Genomic DNA, 26,959 nt, shown 5'->3' on the forward strand with positions numbered 1-26,959 from the left:
GACACACTGGCTTGGTACATGTTTGCACTTGACACTGTTATATTTAGTATTCATTTTTGTCATTCTGTCCTGTGACACAGATGTAGTGAACCAAAGGCAGGAGAATATGATCGACATTCCTGATTGAGGCAGGAGTTATATCCTCTGACAATTTATGACTATGAAACTCTGTGACCCACTAAGATAATCAACCGGGGATGGTACAAGTACTGCAATATCAAGACTCCCCGTTTGACAAAGAGCAGGCCAACAGCCCCTCACAAAGAGAACCCCTCTTAACGAACAGACTCCCCCTGCTCACCTCCTGCCATAAATACCTTAAGACTATTCCCTTTTCAGGCAAGGCCTGAAACCTATACGGTGACTTATGAACTAGTCTTCATATCCTGTCCTTATATACCTGCTTTGGTTGATAAACATGTAACATGTGTGACCAGACCTACAGAGCATCACTATCAGACTAAGGTGTGATATAGTAGCTGTGCTATTGTTTATGTTATTCCTGCTTATATAACTATGAAGTTTTATTAATTTTCATTTATGTTTTTGCTGAACTATTCAGACTGACTTTGATTAGTTATTAAGTTTGTCATGTGTTTAAACTTTGCTGGGTGGAAAAAGAAATTGTTCCCATCTTAAAAAAACGGTCTTAAAACATACAACACTTAAAGAATAGAGTAATCTCCTGATTCAGAGATTAGTGAGACTGTCCATCACAGTCAGGAGACTGAAACAAATATGGAGAACTTCCTGGACCAATCACATCGTGTTATGCGCAATGAAGGACGAACCAGATGGATTCCCCCGTCCAGCACAGCAAGACACAAAAACACATTACACAGGCATACACACCCGAGAAAGAGAAAAGAACAAGAACCGAACCACAGAACTGGAACTTGAAGCAGACTTGAGAATGAACACTTGGAACTGAACTCTGGGGAACTGAGCACCCCAAAGTGAACAGAAATGGACAAAGTTCCAGACAGATTCAAAGAAAGCTAAGAGATTTCCAGACTCAGAGACCCTCTCCCTGAGGAGAACCATTGTTTTACTGCCCAGCATAGGAGGAACGAAGACATTCTTCTTGCTTGTGGCTGTCCTGCAGCTGACCATCTCACATTTCTTTTCCACCACTGCAAACAACCTATGATTAGACTTATGTTTTATTCGTTAATTCAGCTAATTTCTTAGATCACTTCTCCCTCCATTTCCCCCAATGTAAATGTATACCTTGTATATATGTTATATACCATGTATATAACTGAATAAATCTTAAAAAGACATGGGTGGCATCATTGATGTTATTTCACACAGTAAATACGTCAATGAATCAGGAGAACTCTCCCTCAGATTGTAGACTGATATCCTGTATTACTCATTAATTGACTGGTTGATCCGCCAAAAAAGGATCCGGTGCCCCAAATTATTAAAATGGTTTATGATATTCATAAACTAGACATAATAAACCTTCATTAAGTGTACATATTTAAATTCGTTACATTATTTGGTCCCTTTGCACGAAATGACTTGTGTGAGATACATTAAAATAACAGCCAGTCCTTATCAGAGAAAATTGGAGCCCACAGTCTAAGACTTGTCACAGAAAGCCCAGCACTTTCTGAATAGATGAGGTTTTCTATGAATGAGGCACCATATCTCATTAATTATTGTTTTTAACATCATGTTTGTCTATGACAAAAGGAGTAGTATGAAGGATATCTGTTTTGTGCACTGATGATTCTATTTGGTCACCAAGAGCTCTTGTCTGTTTTTAGATAAATATCTGCTTGAATCATATCTTACAGTAGCTTGTTGTTTGATGAAGTCGGCAAAACTTCAAAGAAAGGGAATGAAACGTGCTGTAATTTGTAGCTGGATCCAAGAGAAAACCACTTCTCTTGCAGGCTGAAGTGATGTGAAATTAAACAGTATTTACTTGATGTTGCTAGACCAAGTAAAACCAGAGTTAATAAAAGATTTAAAAAAAAAAAAAAGAAAAGATTATCCACATGTAATACTACACAAATTAGAAGGTGTCTGGTGATGCAGATAGAGAGAGACCTTTTTGCAAATTTACATAAGAGTGTTTTCCTTTGTGAAATGAAGCAACTACTGAACTTAGTGTCTGAACTCAGATTTATTGTTTTTGTGTATTTGGGGCTAATGTGTTAAGAGTATGTCAAAATGAAAATATAACTGTCTAGTCAGATACCAAACATTGACACGGTAAACAGTTTTTAAGGTGAAATATAAATGTTAACCCTCTTTGGGTCAACAAATGCGCCGGCGTCTTTTGTGGCATTACTTAAACTTAAATTCCTCCATCAGTTTTGATTGTACAGATAAGAGCAATATATCAGAAGTCACCTAATTTGTAAATAGAGTCCATTTGTGTGTAATTTAATCTAGGTATAAATGCAGCTGTTCTGTGAAGCTCTCAGAGGTTTGTTAGAGAACAGTAGTGAACAACCACAAGACACTGAATCCCAAGTTGCCCCCGGTGGCTGTTCCACTGGTGTATGAATGTGTGAGTATTTGTGTGAGCGAGTGGGTGAATGGACAAGTGTAAAAGCGCTTTGAGTACACTTGAGTGTAGAAAAGTGCTATACAAGTATAAGGCCATTTACTGAGCATCAACCAAACAATGTGCCGCTACACGTACTGCTGGACATTCCAATTAAGGCTATGGCATTGTGAACTAAAGCCAAACTAAAGATTTGGAACAAAGTACAAGTAAGTTACTGAAAACACTTTCAGCTCTCTTAAGTATTGGGCATATGGTATTAAGTTACTGAAAACACTTTCAGCTCTCTTAAGTATTGGGCATATGAAGACCTTCACTCCTGCTACCTTAGATAAGGCCTTTATAAAATGGGCTGATCATGGGATTGTGTTTTTACATCAACTAACTAGTCAATTTTAAACTCCAAAAATTCGATTTCTTTAGATATTTACAGTTACGGTCCTTTTTGACCAGACAAACAAGGAATAGAAAAATAAATTAAACCCCACATCGATACAGAACTCACTAGATCAAACTGAAAAGGGAGGAGGGGATAAAAAAAACTGATAACTAAATTATATAACACATTTCTGTCAATGACCCAACACAAGCACTTTCAGGCAAAACCAAGATGGCCCCCTTCCTGATTTCTTTTTGTTTTGCATGTTTGTCACACTTAATGTTTCAGATCATCAAACAAATTTAAATATTAGTCAAAGATAACACAAGTAAACATCATGCAGTTTTTAAATGAAGGTTTTTATTAAGGGAAAACAAAATCCAAAACTACATGGCCCTGTGTGAAAAAGTGTTTGCCCCCTAAACCTAATAACTGGTTGGGCCACCCTTAGCAGCAACAACTGCAATCAAGCGTTTGCGATAACTTGCAATCAGTCTGTTACAGCACTGTGGAGGAATTTTGGCCCACTCATCTTTGCAGAATTGTTGTAATTCAGCCACATTGGAGGGTTTTCTAGCATGAACCGCCTTTTTAAGGTCATGCCACAGCATCTCAATCAGATTCAGGTCAGGACTTTGACTAGGCCACTCCAAAGTCAGACCATCACACTACCACCATTTTACTGTTGGTATGATGTTCTTTTTCTGAAATACGATGTTACTTTTACACCAGATGTAATGGGACACACACCTTCCAAAAAAGTTCAACTTTTGTCTAGTCAGTCCACAGAGTAGTTTCCCAAAAGTCTTGGGGATCATCAAGATGTTTTCTGGCAAAACTGAGACGAGCCTTTATGTTCTTTTTGCTCAGCAGCAGTTTTCGTCGTGGAACTCAATTTTTGCTCAGTCTCTCTCTTATGGTGGAGTCATGAACAGTGACTTTAACTGAGGCAAGTGAGGCCTGCAGTTCTTTGGATGTTGTTGTGGGGTCTTTTATGACCTCTTGGATGAGTCGTCGCTGCGCTCTTGGGGTAATTCCTGATAAGGTTCTCCACTGTTCCATGTTTTCATCATTTGTAGATGGCTCACGCTGTGGCTCGCTGAACATTTTTTCACACAGGACCATGTAGTTTTGGATTTTGTTTTCACTGAATAATAAAAGCCTTCATTTCAAAACTACATGATATGTTTACTTGTGTTATCTTTCACACTAATATTTAAATTTGTTTGATGATCTGAAACAAAGTGTGACAAACATGCAAAAAAAAAAAAAAAAAAAGAAATCAGGAAGGGGGCCAACACTTTTTCACACCACTGTAGCCGCGATGGACCCTAGACTTTGTGCTGGAGAAACTTCAGAGCCTGCTGTAAAAATTGGCGGGATGTGTTTCATTGAATATCCCTCTGAAGTGCTTAAATTTGTTACCCATGTGGCAAATGCTTTGTTGTTGTAATAAATCCAAATAAAATTTAAGTTCTAAAAAAAAAACAAAAAAAAAACTATAATGGTCACAATTGTGAAAGCTACCTTGTGCTAACATCTAATGTAAATTATTGTTGTGGAAGACATTTCCAGTGAGAGTGAGCAAGTGATACTGAAACCTGATACCATAGTGCCACCTGCTGCAGAGTTGGAAGGCAGTATTTCAAAGTCTTTCAAATGATAATGCAGGACAGACCAGATGTTGTAGGTAGTGGACATGGTATGTGAACATGGTTATTGCCAAACAAACAAGTTGTAGTCATTTCAATAGTCTTATTTGTCAAGAAACAGATGATCATACCTGTACACATGCTATAAAGGGAGGGAAACAAAGTGTACTCTTGTTCAGGAATGCATTCATGGTGCTACGCAGCTCCTCTTTAATCCCGTCGCTCTTCTCTGGTTCATGTTTGTCCATTTCTTGGAGGACGCCAGCGAACAGGGAGGTGAATAGCTGTTTGGCAAAAATTGGGTCTCTCTAGGGGAACATGGATTAAAGAAACAAAGGATGGAAGTGATCTAATTTTTGTCTCTTTTTATATTGGTGTATTTGCAAGAAGGAAGGACACAAAGTAGTAGTAGTCTTACCTGAGCTAATGCCTGTAGGGGGGCGATGAGGCTACTGTATTGAATTTGAATGTCCGGAAAGTCTCCCACTCTGTAGTTACGGTAGAGAGTCACCTCAGCTTCTATTCGCAGCTTTTGATCAGCTTTTTCTTGCTGTGGGGCAACCATTATGATGACTGATTATTGGTAAGCAACATTCACTTTTTAGAGAGCAAATGACATGACATGATACAGTGGCCAACCTTAAAAAGGCATTATGCTGTCATTCAGCACTTCAAAGATTCAGTGCGCTATGGATATATATGGATCACTATATTGTTTGTTGGGCGTTTGATACCTTTTTCTGTCTTTGTTGTCGGATCTCTTTTTGCGCATAACTCAAGCTGACTTTTTCCTGGTCCTTGAGAAATCTGCGCCTCAGTCTTAGGATATTATTAAGCTGCTCATTTTCTGCTGTTCACCCACAGATTGAAAAAAGATATTTACATTACCAGCCTATATTTCAAAATTATAATGCATTGTACAACTCCAGATGATGTCTGACACAGTATGCAGTTTCCCTATATATAATATTGAGAAGAATTTGTGCAATTTATTTTGATGTAATTGCATTAACTAAATATAGCTTAAGATTGCTGCAGGGTTTAACAGATCATGTGAAAGGTGTGACTGGCAGGACAAATTTCTGAAGGAAGTCATCCTGTAAAAACACTTTATCATGCTAAAATAAGGATCCGGAAATGACCTTTTACAGGGCCAAGTTATTGGTTAGCCTTGTCGGTTTTGAAACTCCAATGACTATTGGAACAGTCAATACCAAAAAAAAATTATTATATTCGATATAAAGCTTAATCTCCTAACCCCTTAGTATGATACTCAAGTAATGTGTTAGTGTTAAATCTATCTAGAAAAAGTGGATATCTTATAAACACAAAAGTTTTTGTCCAATATGCAAAGGCATGTTACTAGTTATGAATGGCACAACTAGTTATGAATGTGTAATAACTGGAAACTTGGAATTCTGAAGTGGAGCTTGCTCCATATTTAAATAGGTGTGTGTTTTTAAAACAAACCTCTTGTGTGACTGTCCATCTCATCAGTTGCCAGACTAAGGCGCCTAAGGCCAAATCCTTCTCCCACTGGTCTCCTTTCCTGCCTTTCTGCTTTCTTATTGAATACCAACAATGAAGACAAAGATTCAGAACCAAGTGTGTACTCTGCTAGTGTATCCACACTGGTCCCTGTCAGCCAGTTGTATGCTGTATGTCGACCTGGGTAGAAAACAGTATTTTTTCACCAGATACTTACAATATAACCAAACAATAGAATTTACAGTGAAATTGATTTACTATGAAAATACATACACTATATCAAAACACAACAAAGGGTAGCTATTTTTTTTCTATGCTACTGAATATTTACAGAAATGTCTTTGGGAATAATAGATTCAAGATAGCACCAGTTTTGTAACACTCCTTAACGTATGTTGCTCTTTTAATATGGGGGATACAGATTTATGCAATACCTGCTGTTTGGGTTTGGGTAAACTCCAGGGAAGTTTGGGTGGCTCGGAGCTTCCCCCTCATGATAGGTTGTGATGCTGACACACTCTCTGGGTCTTCAGAGCTTTGAGTTTCAACAAACATGGGAGTCATCACTGTGCTCCTAAAGCGCCAGTTATAATCAATCACGTAGTCCTATAAGGAAAAAAAAAAAAAAAAAATAATATATATATATATATTTATATTTATATATATTTATATATTTGTGTATATGTATATGTGTGTATACACACACACACACACACACACACACACACACACACACACACACACCCTTCATTTAAAAACTGCATAATGTGTTTACTTGTGTTAGCTTTGACTAATATTTAAATTTGTTTGATGATCTGAAACAAAGTATACAGTGGGTACGGAAAGTATTCAGACCCCTTTAAATTTTTCACTCTGTCACTGCAGCCATTTGCCAAAATCAAAAAAGTTCATTTTATTTCTCATTAATGTACACTCAGCACCCCATCTTGACAGAAAAAATCAGAAATGTAGAAATTTTTGCAAATTTATTAAAAAAGAAAAACTGAAATATCACATGGTCATAAGTATTCAGACCCTTTGCAGTGACACTCATATTTAACTCACATGCTGTCCATTTCTTCTGATCCTCCTTGAGATGGTTCTGCTCCTTCATTGGAGTCCAGCTGTGTTTAATTAAACTGATTGGACTTGATTAGGAAAGGCACACACCTGTCTATATAAGACCTTACAGCTCACAGTGCATGTCAGAGCAAATGAGAATCATGAGGTCGAAGGAACTGCCCAAGGAGCTCAGAGACAGAATTGTGGCAAGGCACAGATCTGGCCAAGGTTACAAAAGAATTTCTGCAGCACTCAAGGTTCCTAAGAGCACAGTGGCCTCCATAATCCTCAAATGGAAAAAGTTTGGGACGACCAGAACTCTTCCTAGACCTGGCCGTCCAGCCAAACTGAGCAATCGTGGGAGAAGAGCCTTGGTGAGAGAGGTAAAGAAGAACCCAAAGATCACTGTGGCTGAGCTCCAGAGATGCAGTAGGGAGATGGGAGAAAGTTCCACAAAGTCAACTATCACTGCAGCCCTCCACCAGTCGGGGCTTTATGGCAGAATGGCCCGACGGAAGCCTCTCCTCAGTGCAAGACACATGAAAGCCCGTATAGAGTTTGCCAAAAAACACATGAAGGACTCCCAGACTTTTAGAAATAAGATTCTCTGGTCTGATGAGACCAAGATTGAACTTTTTGGTGTTAATTCTAAGCGATATGTGTGGAGAAAACCAGGCACTGCTCATCCCCTGCCCAATACAATCTCTACAGTGAAACATGGTGGTGGGAGCATCATGTTGTGGGGGTGTTTTTCAGCTGCAGGGACAGGACGACTGGTTGCAATTGAAGGAAAGATGGATGCGGCCAAGTACAGAGATATCCTGGAAGAAAACCTCTTCCAGAGTGCTCAGGACCTCAGACTGGGCCGAAGGTTCACCTTTCAACAGGACAATGACCCTAAGCACACAGCTAAAATAACAAAGGAGTGGCTTCGGAACAACTGTGTGACCGTTCTTGACTGGCCCAACCAGAGCCCTGACCTAAACCCAATTGAGCATCTCTGGAGAGACCTGAAAATGGCTGTCCACCAACGTTCACCATCCAACCTGACAGAACTGGAGAGGATCTGCAAGGAAGAATGGCAGAGGATCCCCAAATCCAGGTGTGAAAAACTTGTTGCATCATTCCCAAGAAGACTCATGGCTGTACTAGCTCAAAAGGGTGCTTCTACTCAATACTGAGCACAGGGTCTGAATACTTATGACCATGTGATATTTCAGTTTTTCTTTTTTAATAAATTTGCAAAAATTTCTACATTTCTGGTTTTTTCTGTCAAGATGGGGTGCTGAGTGTACATTAATGAGAAATAAAATGAACTTTTTTGATTTTGGCAAATGGCTGCAATGACACAAAGAGTGAAAAATTTTAAGGGGTCTGAATACTTTCCGTACCCACTGTATATATAGGCAAGGCTGGAGACTGAACAATACTGGAAAAACATATGGGAGAGGGAGGCATCACATAGCACCAATGCCCAGTGGCTGGCAGACCTGAGAGCAGACCACAGCAACCTCCCTGAACAGGAACCAGTAACCATCGCAACGGCAGATATCCGAGAAAGGGTCTCAAACATGAAGAACTGGACAGCACCGGGGTCTGACATGATCCACACCTACTGGCTAAAGAAGCCAACTGCCCTCCATGAGCGCCTGGAAGCTCAAATGAACCAGCTGCTAATGGATGGGACTCACCCAGAGTGGCTAACTGAAGGCAGGACAGTCCTGATCCTGAAGGACCCCCAAAAGGGAGCAGTCCCATCCAACTACCGTCCGATAACCTGCCTCTGCACAACATGGAAGCTCCTGTCGGGCATCATAGCGACTAAGATGAGTAGGCACATGGCTCAATACATGAGCGGGGCCGAGAATGGACTACTGGTCAATCAACTACTGGTGGATAAAGTGGTCGCTCGAGACTGTAAGACCAGGCAGACCAACCTGTGCACCGCCTGGATTGACTACAAGAAAGCCTACGACTCAATGGATCCTGGAATGCCTGGAGCTGTACAACATCAATAGGACCCTAAGAACCTTCATAAGGAACTCATTGGGACTGTGGAAAACAACCCTAGTAGCCAACCTCAAGCCGATAGCACAAGTCTCCATCAAGTGCGGTATCTACCAAGGAGATGCTCTGTCCCCGCTGCTGTTCTGCATAGGCCTGAACCCCCTCAGCCAGATCATCACTAAGACGGGCTTCGGATACCGACTGCGAAATGGGCAACCATCAGCCACCTCCTGTACATGGATGACATCAAGCTGTAATGCCAGGACTGAGCGAGACATTGACTCACTGATCCACACCACCAGGATATACAGCAACGACATTGGAATGTCATTCGGACTGGACAAGTGCGGTCGAATGATAACAAAGAGAGGGAAGGTTGTTAGTACTGAAGGAGTTGAACTCCCAGAAGGCAGCATAGCGGATGTTGAGGAGAGCTACAAGTACCTTGGAATCCCACAGGCAAATGGGAACCAAGAAGAAGCCGCAAGGAAAGCCGCCACAGCCAAATACCTACAGAGAGTAAGGCAAGTCCTAAGAAGTCAGCTAAATGGGAAGAACAAGGTCCAAGCCATCAACACCTACACCCTGCCGGTCATCAGATACCCCGCTGGCATAATAAGCTGGCCAAAAGAGAACATAGAAGCCACTGATGTCAAGACAAGGAAGCTCTTCACAATGCATGGAGGACTTCACCCCAAATCCAGCATCCTGAGACTGTATGCTAAAAGGAAGGAAGGAGGCCGGGGACTGGTGAGCATCAGAGCCACCATCCAAGATGAAACAGCCAAGATCCATGAGTACATCAGGAAGAAGGCCCCAAGCGATGGAATACTTAGTGAATATCTCAGGCAACAGAAGCCCGATGCAGAGGAAGAAGAGCGAGAACCATCATGGCAGGACAAACCCCTGCACAGCATGTACCACCGACAGATACAAGAAGTGGCTGATATCGAAAAGTCCTACCGGTGGCTGGAAAAAGCTGGACTGAAAGACAGCACAGAGGCACTGACCGTAGCAGCACAAGAACAGGCCCTGAGCACAAGATCCATAGATGCCGGGGTCTACCACACCAGGCAGGACCCCAGGTGCAGGCTGTGCAAAGATGCCCCTGAGACAATCCAGCACATAACAGCAGGTTGTAAGATGCTAGCAGGCAGAGCGTACATGGAACGCCATAACCAACTGTACACTGTATAGTGTACAGGAACATCTGTGCCGAGTATGGGCTGGAGGTCCCAAGGTCAAAATGGGACACACCTCCAAAGGTGAGGGAGAATGACCGAGCTAAGATCCTGTGGGACTTCCAGATACAGACTGACAAACAGGTGATGGCTAATCAACCGGACATAGTAGTGGTGGACAAACAACAGAAGAAAGCCGTAGTGGTAGATGTAGCGATCCCAAGTGACAGCAACATCAGAAAGAAGGAACATGAGAAGCTGGAGAAATACCAAGGGCTTAAAGAAGAGCTAGAAAAGATGTGGAAGGTGAAGGCAACAGTGGTCCCGTGGTAATCGGCACCCTTGGGGCTGTGACCCCCAAACTGGGAGAGTGGCTCCAACAGATCCCAAGAACAACATCAGAGATCTCAGTCCAGAAGAGCGCAGTGCTAGGAACAGCTAAGATACTGCAAAGAACCCTCAAACTCCCAGGCCTCTGGTAGAGGACCCGAGATTGAGGAAGACACACACACACCACCCATAGGGGTGAGAAGGGAAATTTTTATATATATATATATATATATATATATATATATATATATATATATATATGTAAACTAATAATGGGAATATATATATATAAAAACTCTTATATTAGATAGTATGTAAATTAAAAAAAAAAAAAAAAAAAAAAATCACATCATAGATACTTTTTAATAGACCCAGAGTAAAACAGATGTGTCACACAGACCTGGAAGGTACACTCTGATAGAGGATATTCAAACATATTTCGTTTGAAGTCAGGACTCTGGCTGGTCATTTCCAGGAGCAGATTGGTAGCCAAGCTTAAGAAATGGCTTTCTATTTGACATGAGTACAGTGAATTAAGCACAGCCAACATTCGGTCAAGGGTTCCAGTGGGAAGGCGCCTCTCCTGACTCCAAAAGTTACGAACATAAAGCCTGTAAACATAATGGAGAAGGATGGCTGGTTTGATTAAACTATAGCATACTGTAATGTGAATAGTTTATTTCCTGCACAATATAAGATACAATAACATTTTGCATAAAATTAAATGAATAAATAAATAAAAATCTGGAAATGAGATATATTGGATTCTTACTGAAGGCCTTGGTTTTCTTCAGACAGTCCCTTAAGTAATGTTTCTTTAGCTGTGTTGAAAATCTCTACAGAGGTGACATCCTTCATGGTCTCTGCATCGCTGAAAGAATAAACAAAAAAAAAAGTATATAGTTAAAGTTTACATCAGAGAACTTATAATTGTTGTAAAGGAAGTCTATCATTATAAATAAATAATGCAGTCCAAGGACTATAGAAAACAAGGTAATTATAATTTCATGGGTTCAAACCAATATTACTGAAAATAAATTTAAACTACTGCATTCAGGTCCTATACTGGTTGTATATGTACTTTTTGTGAACAATAGTATAGATATTCACAAGAAACTTAAAAATAAATCACAGTACCTGTAGTTGTCGTGGATCCACATGAGGATATCATACATCCTCTCTCTGCACGCAGGTGAAGGATGGGAAACAAAAGCTGTCACATCTCCTAAGAGCTCCTGAAGCTCAGCTGGAGTCAGGTGGCCAATAATCTTGTGAACAAGATCTAGACATACTCTCTGTCTTACTTCATCCCTGAATGTAGGAAGAGTAATGTATAGAAACACGTTTGCAGCACAATATTAAGGCGTGTTTTTCATTTCTACTAATTAATATCCTAATATATCAGGAAAATTTTATAAAGATATGCAATGTACAAGTTGACAACCATTTATCAGTTCAGAAAGACTAAAACTTTGCCAGTTGTAGCAGTCTTAGAGTTAGACTAACCTGTGGCTCATCATTTGAATGAAACCTGTTGTCTTCAGCTGCAGAAAGATATCCGGAATAAAATCAGCCCGGATCAGCACACACTCCAAACAAAGAGTCTTTAAGATGCCATGCAACTTTGGCAAGAGGAAGAGCACATAATGGACAAACCTGAAAAATTAAATAAATAAATAAAGCAGTTGTTGCCTGGAAAGGCCACTTAACAACTTGACTTAATTGGAGAGGTTAGTTTTAGTCCCCTGGTAGGTTCATGAACAACATGCATAAAAATGCTAAAATTACTTCATTTACACTGAAAAATACACATGGTCATTTCTAGACTTACCGATCCATAAATGGAGGATAGTGCTTTGACACTTTGTTCAAGCAAATAATGAACTTGTCATCCATATTCTTTTTCTTCAAGTTTGTAATCTGACTTTCAGCAAGACTGAGAAGTTTTTGATGCTGCAGAGACAAAAAAATATATATAAATAAATAAAAATGTAAACAAAGACACTTAGAATCCACCCACAGTAAAATAATGCATTTAAATTTCAGATCACACATTTTAATTAGCTATTATAATATATTAACTTATTTTTTTCTCTAAACCCTGTCAAAGACCTGTTCAAATCAGCATTAGGCTCAGAGATGTTTGCCCCTGAGTTGAGGGAAACTCAGTTTTCTGTTCCAGAAATAGAGATCATTCAAACTCAAATATGACACAGAATAACTGTTTGCATGCAGGTTTTCTTTCTGTGTTTCCTCCCTCCTTTCAAGTCTGCAGAAGCTATCAGACAGGCCTTTTCATTTCCTCATTCATACAGTTAATGCTTATTGGAGCACAATCATTTGAAAATCTGCATCAGGAGTAGCAAATAAAAATCTTTGTTTGACAATTGCCAATAATTTTTCTTTACTGATGATTGTTTTTAAGATCAATCAGTCAGCGTTAAGGACTGCAATCTCTACTCGTGATTTATCTTCAATTCAGAATAAAATCTATAGGCTGCAGAGTCTTATTATACTGGCACTGTCTGGATAGAGCTATTTGAGCGACTGTCTTTTGTTAGTCCGATCACATCTTGTCAGTCCTAAAGATACATTATTTTTAATTTTCCATGTCAAGAATAAGGAATAATGCCATCGGTGCCTGTCATGGCAGCATTCCTCAAACACAGTGGTGGAGATCAGAAGTAAAGGATGATGGGGATGATGTTCCTCAAGTCTTCGGATGTTGAGGGGCTGTCCTGGCTGACACGCCTCTGCAATATCATGTGGAGGTTAGGGACACTACCTCTGGAGTGGCAAACTGGGGTGGTAATCCCTCTTTTTAAGAAGAGGGATCAGAGGGTGGCTTTCAACTTTAGGGGGGGATCACACTCCTCAGCCTCCATGGAAAAGTCTACGCCAAGGTACTGGAGGGGATAATTCATCTGATAGTTGAAACAGGAGGAACAATGTTGATTTTTGTCCTGGTCGTAGAACACTGGACTTCCTCTATACCCTAGCCAGTGTTTTTGAGAGGCCATGGGAATTTGCCAAACCAGTCCACATGTTTTTTGGACTTAGAGAAGGCATTTGACTGTGCCCCTTGGGGATTCCTGTAGGGGGTGCTGTGGGAGTATGGCGTCCGAGTCCTGCTGCTGTGGGCTGTCTGGTCCCTGTAAAACTGGAGTGAGAGTCTGGCTCGCATTGCCAGCCTTCTTAAAAAGTTGGACGCCGCCAGGGTTGCCCTTTGTCACTGATTCTGTTTGTGAATGATGTAGTTCTGTTGGCTTCATTGATCCAGGACCTTCAGCTTGCACTGGGGTGGTTTGCAACAGAGTGTGAAGCAGCTGGGATGAAAATAAGTACCAAGTCCAAAGCCATGGTTCTCAGCTGGAAAAGGGTGGACTGTCCCCTCTGGGTCAGGAAAGAGTTCCTGCATCAAATGGGGGAGTTTCAATATGTCGGGGTCTGTTTTGATGAGTGACAGAAGGATGGAGCATGAGATTGAAAGGTGGATTGGCGTGCTGTCTGCAGTTATACGGTCATTGTACCGGTCCATTTTGGTGAAGAGGGAGCTGAGCCATAAGACAAAGCCCTCAATTTACCAGTCAATTTATGTTACTACCCTCATCTATGGTCATAAGCTTTGGATCGTGATCGAAAGAATGAGATCTTGGATACAAGCAGCTGAAATGAGTTTCCTCCTCAGGGAGGCTGGGCACTCCCTTAAAGAGAGCATCAGTAGGTCAGTCATTCTGGAGGAGCTTAGGGTAGAGCTGCTGCTCCTCCACATTGAGAGGGACCAATTGAGGTGGTTCACCAACCAATCTGCAACCTCTTTATATCCAAGATTCTCAGGTACCAAATGTAATATGTTCAAAATGTTAAGAATATTGTGAACAACAGACAACCCTTGAAGAAATCTTTGAGATATGCATCTGTTGACTTTATCTATGCATTGACTTATGAAAATAAATGCTCCTTTACATGTCAGATAATGTCTGCATCAGATATACGCATAAAATGAAATAATATAGTTAGCAAAAATAGGAAAAGGGTCATACATAGTCCATGTTAGTCATATTCTTCAGATTTAGGCCGATAACTTCAGCAGCAGCTGAGTAGACGTCTTTATACCTTACAAAGGACAGATTGTTGGTGAGAGCCTGGATGTACCTGCAAAAAAAAAAAAAAAAAAAAAAAAAAAAAAAAAAAAAAATGCAGAAAAGATACTTGTCAAGATGGCAATATGTGAACACATACTTGTCAAGAAAGTATAAACTTTATTTCTCCTCCGGGCTGTTGTGTTACTTAATACCTGAATATGCAGTTTTTAACTTTTTAAAAGATTTACATTTGTATAAAGAAGTGGAATTAAGGTTTCAAATAAAAAAGCTGCTAGATCAGTACACAGATCACTGGCTTATAACTGCACACTTTGTTTCACCTGTCATATTCAATCCCACATGTGCAATCATAAGCAGGGAGGTTGTTGGCCAAGATGATTCCCAACAGCTGAAGTCCAACAGAATTGTCTTTGCTGTTTGAGTTGGTGCCACAAAATTTCTCATACAGCACACTACAAGGTCCAGAAAAGAGAAAGCCAAAAGTCATTTCATCTCCATTACACTTCTGTGAAAAAAGCAAATACAGGATTTATGCTTATATGCTAAAAAAAGGTAGAATTATTATCACTTTCTAATGTGCCTCTTCCATGGATAGGTTAAACAGTGGAAGCTAAAACAGCATTTGCTGAATTTAAAAAATGCTGAAATACAGCACTCCTTTTGCATTTTATAACTGGATAACACTGGGATGAAGATAAAAGGCTCAATTTTATTTTTCTTCTACTCAGTCTTAAAAAAAAAAAAAAAAAGTTAAATCATGAAAAACATACTTTACTTATGAGTGGCCCTTCTTAAATAAGAACTATCTATTCATGGATATATACCGTACTTACCGGACTATACTGTACGTTTCACTTTTTTTTTTTACTCCTCTGGCTTATCCTGCAACTTATATAGTGAAGTGACTTATTTGTGTGTATTTAGATTCATTTTGATGAGTGGTCGCTAGGCATTAGGTGGCACTCTTGGCACCGTTTCATTTCCTGCACAGCGATGTTGGAGCAGTTGTTTAACGTTACTTGACACAGAAGAATAAATTTTGCATTGTACTGCTGCTTGTCGTTATGCCTAGCCTACATTCTTCATAGGCTAATTTAGACTATAATTAGTATAATTAGAAATGCAACTTATACACTGAAGCGACTTATGTTTTTTTCTCTTCAACAAGGCTGTTTTTGCTAAAAGTGACTTATACTCTCGTGGGATTTATAGCCTGAAAATGAGGGCAATAAGAGATTTCTGGAACACTGCAATACAATCAGAAAAAGGATAACATACTGTAGTTTGAATGCCTCAGATCAAAAGGCAAGGTTAGTATATGTTATGTTGGTATAGACCCTATCAGATGTATATTCTCCAGATTATTTATTAACATAACCACACAATGATTGACTCTTAGTATTGCAGACCTGTATTCTGTTAAGAACTGGGTATTTCCACTGAGCTTGCGTTATATGACAGTTTAGTATGTACTACCTAAATGGCACATGCAGACAGTCTTTCCAGCACTCTACCAGAGTACGAATGATCTCTAGGTTGTGTCGGAAAACAGCCCTCTTTGGGTGGAAGCTATGCTTCATCAGGAACTCAAATAGCCGGTTGGCAAGCACTTCATCTCTGGGGTTACCCTAAGAAACAAATTACTGTAACTATTTCTGTAAAGATTCTCAGTTGTCCAGGTGAAGTTATGTAGAGGTTGAGTCATGGCAACTGGACTTAAAACGTTTCACTATTCATCCGAGTAGGTACATCAGTCTAAGAGAAAGCTATTATGGACACTCCATTTTATCTTTCAGGTTGGTTTCAATCCACCCCTAGTCCCATAGGCTCATTAGGTGAACTATGTAAATGGGATGAGAGTCATTAGACCCACATCCTGAGTTGGAACAATCGAAGTGAGCTCAGGTGAGGGTTGTTAGGATCTAATGGTAGGCTCATGTGACCCCTCTGATTCACCAACTGGGTGCAGAGTGTGTCCTCCCTGGAAGACATTTGATGTGTTCCTTAATTTCTTGTGAATAGATGAAAGGGCCGGCTTTTCGTCCAGGAGAAGTCCCTGAAGACTGATGAAGCTACTTGGATGAGTAGTGAAACGTTTTGACCTTAAAACTAGAAGTCCAGTTACCATGACTCAACCTCAAAATACTGTTACTATTGGTTGACAGCAATTTTATACAATAATACACTGCAAGAATGAGTAAAGAAAATTTGCAATACCCTTAGAAATGTTCTACATAGCCCATCCTGTCAATATACATTCAATAGCAACTGATTTAATGTAATGTGCTGGAATTTTTTCAAGAACGTCACCACAAATATTGGTGTGAGAACAGGCCAAGAGAAAAAAGGTTTGCGATATATATTTTCTGCTCTTAAAACAAAAGTAGCAGCAACCTTGGGACTGGCCAGGCTTGTCCATGAGAGCACCATGACCACAATATCCACCACCATAAAATGGATCCCCTCTCCTCCATTGTTTTCAGAGACAATGAGCTGCAGAAGTGGCCCGAGCCAGTGCTTAGCATAAGGTCGGAAAACCTGGAAAAGATACAAGAGCATAATTATTTATCTTTTCATTTATTCATTAATGCAATGCAAAAACTATACATTTGTGTAGATGAAAAGATCAGATGAAATCATTCACCTCCTCTGTGTTGATGATCAGCTTTGAGATGAACAATCTAATATTCAGAGGTGTTGCTGGATTTGCTAGTTTTCCATGTAGAAATTTCATCCATGGAGGAAGTTCACTGGGCATGTTTATCTGCGTTTCATTCATTGAACAAAACAGAGTATTGAATGACACATCTTATGTGGTACAGTCAGCTATATTTATAGATAATACTAGTAAAGAAAGACAAAGACTAAATCACAAAATCAAAACGTATATATTTAACTATGTGTAAAGGCAAATATTTGATATAAGCTGGTTGTGGTGTCAGGTTTTCTATTTAGTCACCCCCGGAGTGGATCCGCTCCGATAACTGTATGTCCAGTTATGTCACAAAAAGATCGTCAGAAAATGTGGATACAGTCTAATAAATTTTATGTCTAATAAAACCTTAAAGTCTCACTTTAAGGTTTTAGGATTTCTTTTAGGATTCAAATGGCATAAAGCAATTTTGGATTGAATAATCACAGCGACTACAGTTTCTTAATATTTAAAAAAAAGTACATATACAGTACAATACGCTGCTCCTTACCTTCCTGTCGCATTACTTCATATGTGTACTCAAATATGGAGTGTTGCATATTGTTTTGTTCGTTAGAATCCATAGAACAAAGTGCACCCACGTTTTAGTCCAAAAGACGTAATACTGTACAGTAAATCCATAAATCCATCATCCTCCTCATAAAAAGCCGTAATCCGCTTCGTTTTACGGTTTATTTCGCCATTTATTCAATAAAGTTTGACATAGCAAGCTTCTGTGAATCGCATGAGGCCTCAATCAAACCTGTTTGTTACGTTTCACAGCGTAACTAACGGTAAAACCAATAGAATTCACATCCTCAGAGAAAATCCCAGTCAGGGGGCATAGTCCAACTTCGATTGACAGTAGAATCAGCCAGTCACATTGTTTGTAAATGGTGACTGACGCATCTTTTAGCCAATGATGAGACCTTTACAACAATATATGATACCTCGTGCCAGATGACGCAACATCTCATGTAAATGTTGCCTTGACAACACTGGGCAAGCAGCGCTCGACGCTAGAGGGGGAGGGGAGTCATATTTCACATTTTCCAGCGCGCCGATAGAAAACCAGGACGATTTTGCTTCAAACGACACCAAGGTCGTCAATATAACTCTTAAAATGTAAGAACAACAGCTAGTTCAATTTGACTACGTGTTGTTCGGCCGTATGCAAAAAAAGGGGCGGGGTACCTAACAGGTTTTAAAGGACGCTTTAAACCTTTTACAAAAAGATGACAAAATTAAAAACAGTTTCATTAAGAGACAATCAAATCTTCAACACTGACCTTTTCAATTTGGGGAGTTATCCTGTTTCTATGCATGTGTCCAATCGCAGCAGTCATGGTTGCCATGCATTCATGCTGATTGAGCTCATCCATTTCCAGATCCACTGTTGCCTCCTGGGAGGGATTTGTATCCTCCGTCTCCTAGATTAACATACCAGCAAAACCCTTTTGTCTGTAACAAACTCAGTTTATAAATTATTGTTGTAACTATGTAAATACCATCATACACACACAAAAACTAGTTTTATAGGATGAAATTACCTGACTAACTCTTTTTGCAACAACACGTCTTTGTCCTTCTGGGTTTTGGGAGCTGAAGGAAAAGCTTTGAACTCCGGTAGAGAAATCAAATTGACTCATTTCCTCACTCAGACTGCTGTCAGCCATGTATGATTGGGAAGCCAGATAAACTGGAGCTTCTATGGAAATGACAACATAAATCACATCAGCAAATATCATCAACTTAAAAAAGTTGGAATGAGTCATTGGAGTGGGACTTATCTCTGTAGTCCTCCATTATCTGTCAGACCCATCATTTTGGATTTTTATTGGATTTAACCCTCTGGGGTCTTAGGGTGTTTTAGGGTCCTAGACAAGTTTTGACATGTCCTGACATTTGTGCATTTTTCAGTTGCTTTTAAACATATTAATGGCTAAAGTCTGATAACACTGTAATCAGCACAAACTGGGCTACAATAATATGTGAGCAGCATGTTCATACATGATTGTGTTTTTGAGAAAACAGCGTTTATGCATGATTAGTGAAAAACTAAAAATCTTAAGTCTTTCATCTTTTAGCTTATAGAGTGTTCGTTTCAAAATGATGTGAAAGTCATCTTGTTCACTCATTCACTGAAAACAATACAGATTTCAATTTTATAAAATACTTTTTGTTTAGAAAAGGCATATGCAGGAAGGCGTGCCTGATCATGAATAATCATGATGTGTGACCATGTGATTCACCCGAGAAGACCCAGTTACCCGCAGTAAAACAGAGTACGTGTGTGTAAATGGGAGGGACTCAAGTAGAATGGTGAGGTTACATCACGAAGGCTGGAAAGGCAGTGGCGTTCCACAAATTTAGTGGAAATTCTTCTAGTCTGGAAATACAATCTATTAACATATATAAAAAGCTTGCTGTAAAGACAACTGCATACTATTCATCACTAATAGAGGAAAATGAGAACAATTCCAGGTTTCTTTTCAGCACTGTAGCCAGGCTGACAAAAAGTCACAGCTCTGTTGAGCCCAGTGTTCCCTTAGCTCTCAGCAGTGATGAATTTATGAGTTTCTTTACAAATAAAATCACAACTATTAGAGATAAAATTCATCAGATGCTTCCTATACCTGCAATAAATGAATCTTCTACTACAGTAGCTCTTGAATCATCTGTAAGACCTCAGTTATGTTTAGACTGCTTCTCTCCCATAGATCTCTCTGAATTCACATCAGTAGTTGCTTCATCTAAATCATCAACGTGTCTCTTAGACCCGATTCCGACTAGACTGCTTAAAGACACCCTGCCATTAATTAACTCATCTTTATTACATTTACTACACAAATTTATCTCTAGTATCAGGCCACGTACCACAGACCTGTAAGACTGCAGTAATCAAACCCTTGTTCAAAAAGCCTAGTCTTGATCCAGGAGTCTTGGCTAATTATAGACCAATATCCAACCTACCATTTATTTCTAAGATCCTAGAAAAAGCTGTTGCTAAGCAGACTTTCAATCAGGATTTAGAACACATCATAGTACAGAAACAGCACTGTTAAAAGTCACCAACGATCTTCTCTTAGCCTCAGATAATGGATTAGTTTCTATACTTGTCCTCCTAGAACTTAGTGCTGCATTCGACACTATTGATCACAACATCTTATTACAGAGACTGGAGCATATGACTGGTATCAGAGGAACAGCGTTAAAATGGTTCCAGCCCTATTTATCGGACAGATTCCAGTTTGTTCATGTCCATGATGAACCTTCCACACGCACAAAAGCTAGTTATGGAGTTCCACAGGGCTCTGTGCTAGGACCGATTCTGTTCATCCTGTACATGCTTCCTTTAGGCTATGTCATTAGGAAGCACTCCATTAATTACCACTGCTATGCAGATGACACTCAGCTTTATCTATCTATTAAACCTGTTAACACAAACCAGTTAACCAGACTTCAAGCGTGTCTAACTGACATAAAGGCCTGGATGACCAGTAACTTTCTACTTTTAAATTCAGAGAAAACAGAGGTTATTGTATTTGGGCCTAAAAACCTCAGTTCTAAAATTATAGCTGCTTTAGATGGCATAGCCCTGGCCTCCAGCACTACTGTGAAAAACCTTGGAGTTATTTTTGACCAGGGCATGTCCTTTAACTCACACATAAAACAAATCTCTAGAACTGCATTCTTCCACCTGCGCAACATTGCCAAAATTAGGATCATCCTGTCTCAAAATGATGCAGAAAAACTAGTCCATGCAAATGTTACCTCAAGGCTAGATTACTGTAACTGATTACTATCTGGATGTCCCAGTATCTCCATAAAAAGCCTCCAGTTAATCCAGAATGCTGCAGCCAAAGTCCTGACAGGAACTAGCAAGAGAGATCATATTTCTCCTATATTAGTTTCTCTTCATTGGCTTCCTGTAAAATACAGAATAGAATTTAAAATACTTCTTCTCACATACAAATCCCTTCATGATCAAGCTCCTTCATACCTTAAAGACCTCATACTACCATATTACCCCAATAGAGCACTTCGCTCTCAGTGTGGTTCCCAGAGTTTTCAAAAGTAGAATGGGAGGCAGAGCCTTTAGCTATCAAGCTCCTCTCCTGTGGAACCAGCTCCCAGTCTGGGTTCAGGAGGCAGACACTCTGTACTTTTAAGGCTAGACTTATAACCTTCCTCTTTGACAAAACGTATAGTTAGGGCTGGCTTCAGGTAACCCTGAACCATCCCTTGGTTATGTTGCTATAGGCCTAGACTGCCCGAGGACCATCGGTGCACTGAGCTCCCCTACCCTAACCCTCTCCTCCCCTCCCTTCCCTTCCCCTCTCTTCTATATTCCACCATTGAATGTCACTAACCTTGTGCTCTCTCTCTGCCCTAGTTTGTGCTCTCTCCCTCTCTCTCTCTCTCTCTCTCTGTACCTTCTGCAGATGTCCCTGGTCCTGGAGCTGTATATCGCTGATGTGCAGTTGCACCAACATGCAGTATCTATTTGTTGTTTATTGTTGCTGTTCTTTCCTCTCTCCTCTATCCACTCCCCAAAACTGATCAAGGCAGATGGCTGCCCAAACTGAGCCCAGTTCTGCTGGAGGTTTTTTCTTCCGTTAAACTGAGTTTTTCCTCTCCACTGTCGCCAAGTGCTTGCTCATAAGGGATTTGTTGGGTTTTTAGTTCTTGTAAAGTGCCTTGAATGATTTGTATTGTGATTTGGCGCTATACAAATAAAACTGAATTGAATTGAATTGAATTACAGGGAGTAGAGGTGAAGAAGGTGGAGGATTTTAAGTACCTAGGGTCAACAGTCCAGAGCAACCGAGAGTGTGGAAAAGAAGTGAAGAGACGTGCAAGCAGGTTGGAATGGGTGGAGGTAAGTGTCAGGTGTGATGTGTGACAGAGTGTCAGCAAGAATTAAAGGAAAGGTGTACAAGACAGTGGTGAGACCAGCAATGTTGTATGGTTTTGTATGTTGTATGGCATTGAGAAAAAGACAGGAGGCAGAGCTGGAGGTAGCAGAGCTGAAGATGTTGAGGTTCTCTCTGGGAGTGACGAGGATGGATAGGATCAGGAATGAGTACATCAGAGGGACCGCTCATGTTAGATGTTTTGGAGAAAAAGCCAGGGAAGCCAGATTGAGATGGTTTAGACATGTTCAGAGGAGAGACAGTGAATACATTGGTAAAAGGATGCTGAGGTTAGAGCTGCCAGGAACGAGGCCTAGAGGAAGACCAAAGAGGAGGTTCTTGGATGTAGGAGGACATGAGGATAGTTGGTGTGGGTGAGGAGGATACAGAGGATAGGGTTAAATGGAGGCAGATGATTAGCTGTGGCGACTCCTGAAGGGAGCAGCCGAAAGGAAAAAGACCTGAGAAAACCTGCAGTCAGGAATGTGGTTGAGAGGGAATTAGTGCAATCCAATGCAGATGCAAATGTTTGTCTTCTGAGTTGCCTTTTTCCTCTGAGGACAAAGTACACTCTCTTTGTCACTGTCCAGAATCCAAAGTGCTTCTTCACCTGCATAGCATGCCATCATCCAAACACACAGAAAAAGTGAGTAAATTCTATGATGAAGCTTGACATTTTATGCCATTTCTTGGGGGTGTGCCTGGCTCACCTCAGATCATTTCCATATGAATAGTGCGCTCAGTGTGAGGTGGGATCACATTAGCTATAATGAGGTGAGACAAGAAACCATACCGCTCCTTACTTTCATATGTATTACATAAAAAGAGATGATTTGTTTTGAAGTGTTTCTTTTAAAAGTAGACATTTCAAGCTTTCTATGCATATATTTCTCATGTCTTTGAGGTAAGTATTTGCTGAGATTCAGGTTGTTTTATTTATGTGTCTGTGAAGAGAGGTGACAGAGTGCGCACCGTGTCTGCTTTCTTTATTTTACAAAAGCATAGCATTTTGTTATTGAGTTTACACAAATAAAACTAGACCCTTTACAGATTCAAATAATGTATTGCTCTTATCTGTACGGTCAAAACTGACAGAGTAATTTAAGTTATTTTCTGTGGTATCTGGAGAAGACGCCACAAAACGCATGTTTGCACGTTTGTCAACCCTTGAGGGTTAAGGCATACAAGTGAAATGTCATTATTTTTGCAACAAATTTTGAAAGTGTAAACATTTTTTTCTTGTGGGTACCTTCATTCTCCTCTGTTGCTTCTTTTCGAATCATTGTGTATTTCTTCTTTCTTTCAAGTGGAACCTATATTGACAAAAAAAAAGAAAAAAAAAAAAAAAATCAATAAACCCATATTGCTTGCTGCAATTCTTAGTATAATGAAAAAGTAACTAAACCATACCTCAATTTCAATTGGAAAGTTGTACGTCCTGTCAACATCAATGATATTTTCCAGAATTAACTGATTCTGGGCAAGAAAAGAAAAAGTTGAACACACTAGAAACAATTAAGTTCTTTCTTTAGTGAAAAAGACACTCATTGCTCATGGAGTAAACAACATGAAAACACATAAATATAAGCGATGTGTTGCTCCACCTTGTATCAAGAGGAAGCTTGAAATGTTGAATGGAACTAGAAATAATTATAGAAGCCTGCCAATACCTTCTCTGGTTTCTCATTAAAGAGAAAGCCATGGTAGTATTTGGGCTCTTTGAAGATGCAGCTGATAACGGCGATGGCACAATTGTATGCAGCACAGTGATAGTGTCTCCTGAGTTCAAGGAGCTGGGTCTCACCAGCCATGTTCTCAGTAAAGGCTTCAAAACATGACCTATTATAAAACGAATACAATAATTATTCATGATAAATAGAGAAATTTTACATAAATTTCATGTCATGTTTTTTTTTTTTTTTTTTTTTTAATGTCGATGAGTCCTACTTTATCAGGGTCTTGGACATCTCATTTCCCTCTGTCTTGTCGGAATGACAGTAGGCCTGATTAATGCGGGATTCCTTGGAGTAAAGCTCTTCTTGGGCAAGTCGAGAATACAGGAGCTCCATAAGCTTGTAACAGCCGTTTTTCTTCACCAATTGAATTTCAAATTCTTTTTCACTTGACTGAAATTGATTGCAATTAGTCTTTAATTAAATTGTGTATTGCTGTAATGCAGTGTGTGTGAGTCTATAATTGCTGGTTTAATGTTATAGTGTGTACAGGAAAAACAGATTTGTAAAAACACTATACAGGTCACCAAACAGTGGTGGCAGTAACAGTCCTTTTTTCCTTTTCTTAAACTTAATTGAGAAGAGAAAAAAGAAAAAAGATAATTGCTTTTCTCAGATTCTGTTGTACATGTCTTATTTCATGTAAATATAAAAATAAAATACATGAAATAATAATTCTAATATTCAAAATCAAAAGCCATTGGTCTATTAAATATGTAATAAATAAGAGTGGGTGCAGATTGTAGCTTGTAGTACCAATACATCTGTGAATGTGACAATGTTAAGGACCAAACCTTGGTGAAGCGACTGCTCAGCAAGCCAAATATGCCAGAGACATTTTCCACAAGGAAGTCACTCAGGGCCCTGGTACAACAGTGAGAGGCCAGAGGCAGCAGAACTCTCTCCATCAAGGCCTGAAGCATGTAGCTCACATCTCCCTGTTTGATCATTTCATATACTGTGCAGAGTAGCTGTAGCTGTCGTTCATTGCTTGGCCTAATCAGACACCGAACAACAGAAGGAATGGACACAATATAGCTTCTATAACTGTACTTTAATGAAACACATTATGTTCAACCCCTCAATTTCAAAACACTACACCAAACATTAACAAAGAAAGACAGAATCCCTAATATATAACCTCACTTTCTCCAATGAATGAAGAGTGGTTGTGAAAGCTTTACTTACCGCTTTGCAATTCTTTGGAAACAGGATTGGAATTGCACCTCCATGATGTGTTTTCTGTCTCGACACAGAATCCCTGCCAGCAACTGAAGCAGGAGTGGGCTCTGAGAAAGCTCCAGGGCATCGAGCAACTAAAAGACAGAAAAGTAAGCTTGTTGAACAGCAATTGCTACCAATACCTATTTTCATGGCTAAGCTAAAGGGTTTTTCCATCTATCATCATCATATACACGTCATCCATACAATTTATTTTCCAAACAAAGGGAGAGTACACTCAATAACATTAAAGCAAAAATGGTGGCTCTGTATGTATTTTATTCTTATTCTGATTCATTACAGTAGAACTACATTACAGGCCCGTAATAAGACTGACTTCACCTTTCGAATACAGTCTACGTAGTTGCTGTGTTGAAGAGTGCCCTTAGTAAACTCATCGGACTGCATGGGAAAGTTCAAAGCTACGAAGGCATCAAGAGCTTTCTGCAGCTCAGCCAATGGTTGCTCTGGGAGGGTTGTGAAGAAGGGCAGCACCAACAGTGCCTGACTCTGTGCAGATGAGAAAATCAGGCACTCAGATACTTAAGAATAATTAAAATTAGTTAACAGCTCAAAGAGGAAAAGTTAAAATCATTCAGTAATCCAATGCACAGACTGTGCCTAAACATATACCTGCTCCATTACCTTAAGATTCAGTGGCAGATTTTTGTCACCCAGCAGCAAAGTGAATGTGGAAAACACCAGTCTGAACACTTCATGGTTGACACTAGAGCAGATAGAGGAGTCAATCTGATGAGAGAAAGGGAAAACATGTTCATGAAACAAATACACATTAAAGGAAAGTATTAAAAACCTTTTTTTTTTTTATTTTCAATCAGAACACATAAATGATATTTTTTCTGAATGTTAACATATTACATTTTACCAGACTTGTTTAACATGGAGTACAAATTTGAGCTTATACCTGTAGGAGCTTGGAAAGCAGCAAGAGAACAGCAGATTTGCTTTCTGGAGTGGAAGACTCTCCTTCCCACCACATCTGCAGACTATTCCACCTTCTTAGTACTTCTTCAACTAGTTGTTTTCCCTGTGTCTTTCTCACAGAGCGCTCTCTAAAGCTGTGGTCAAGCATGCCATTCAACAACACACTCACCTGATTAAAAACACAAACACATCATTCCTTTGTATGTGTGTGCACTTATACTGGACAGTCTGTTCTTTTGCTGATAAAAAATTTCATTAAAACATCTTCAGAAAAGGGGGCTGTTGGTGGTGTAGAAGTAGTGCGCCCGTCCATATACGCAGGGGACGCCAGTTCAACCCCTGAGCCGGCCGTCATATAACCAGCATGTCTTCCCTTGCTCTCTCCCCTAATTTCCTGTCTCTGTCCACTGTCCTATCAAAGGCAAAAACTGCCCCAAAAAATAATAACAAAAAAACATCTTCAGAAAAGAAATTTACCTAGAATTACTGTATTGCAGTTGTAAGCCTCGGCCAACCAGCCAAGGTTTACATTTTACATAGATGTACAAGACGACTGACTATGAGACCCCTACATTTAAAGAAGTTTCTTCAAGTTATTCCTGAGTCCACAAGAATAAGCTGTGACCTTGACCTTTAACCATCAAATTTAATCCAGTTCATCATTGAACCCAAGTATACAATTGGGCCAAATTTTAAGAAAGTCCCAAAATGCATTCCTGACAT

At 39.7% G+C, this 26,959-nt stretch overlaps 1 protein-coding gene across 3 annotated transcripts in view; it reads right to left on the reverse strand.

Annotated features, from left to right (window-relative positions):
• prkdc (protein kinase, DNA-activated, catalytic subunit) overlaps positions 1–26,959 on the reverse strand; it is a 92,446-nt gene that overhangs the window by 24,440 nt on the left and 41,047 nt on the right. For 2 of the 3 annotated variants that reach the window (XM_026327233.2, XM_026327235.1), the window contains exons 37-62: positions 26,217–26,405; positions 25,937–26,041; positions 25,634–25,801; positions 25,259–25,386; positions 24,865–25,066; positions 24,285–24,463; positions 24,008–24,176; positions 23,748–23,813; positions 23,587–23,650; positions 18,972–19,129; positions 18,711–18,851; positions 17,374–17,493; positions 17,124–17,267; positions 16,206–16,357; positions 15,050–15,181; positions 14,667–14,778; positions 12,455–12,576; positions 12,130–12,279; positions 11,761–11,934; positions 11,396–11,494; positions 11,024–11,234; positions 6,478–6,649; positions 6,026–6,223; positions 5,290–5,405; positions 4,974–5,105; positions 4,687–4,863 (exon numbers count right to left, since the gene is read on the reverse strand). In XM_026327233.2, the coding sequence (XP_026183018.1) occupies positions 4,687–4,863; positions 4,974–5,105; positions 5,290–5,405; positions 6,026–6,223; positions 6,478–6,649; positions 11,024–11,234; positions 11,396–11,494; positions 11,761–11,934; positions 12,130–12,279; positions 12,455–12,576; positions 14,667–14,778; positions 15,050–15,181; positions 16,206–16,357; positions 17,124–17,267; positions 17,374–17,493; positions 18,711–18,851; positions 18,972–19,129; positions 23,587–23,650; positions 23,748–23,813; positions 24,008–24,176; positions 24,285–24,463; positions 24,865–25,066; positions 25,259–25,386; positions 25,634–25,801; positions 25,937–26,041; positions 26,217–26,405 (3,780 nt within the window). The remainder of the gene's footprint in view (positions 1–4,686; positions 4,864–4,973; positions 5,106–5,289; positions 5,406–6,025; positions 6,224–6,477; positions 6,650–11,023; positions 11,235–11,395; positions 11,495–11,760; positions 11,935–12,129; positions 12,280–12,454; positions 12,577–14,666; positions 14,779–15,049; positions 15,182–16,205; positions 16,358–17,123; positions 17,268–17,373; positions 17,494–18,710; positions 18,852–18,971; positions 19,130–23,586; positions 23,651–23,747; positions 23,814–24,007; positions 24,177–24,284; positions 24,464–24,864; positions 25,067–25,258; positions 25,387–25,633; positions 25,802–25,936; positions 26,042–26,216; positions 26,406–26,959) is intronic. The other variant, XM_026327234.2, reaches the window with a different exon arrangement.

This window comes from Mastacembelus armatus, chromosome 23 (assembly GCF_900324485.2).
Source record: "Mastacembelus armatus chromosome 23, fMasArm1.2, whole genome shotgun sequence".
NCBI classification, from domain to species: Eukaryota; Metazoa; Chordata; class Actinopteri; order Synbranchiformes; family Mastacembelidae; genus Mastacembelus; species Mastacembelus armatus.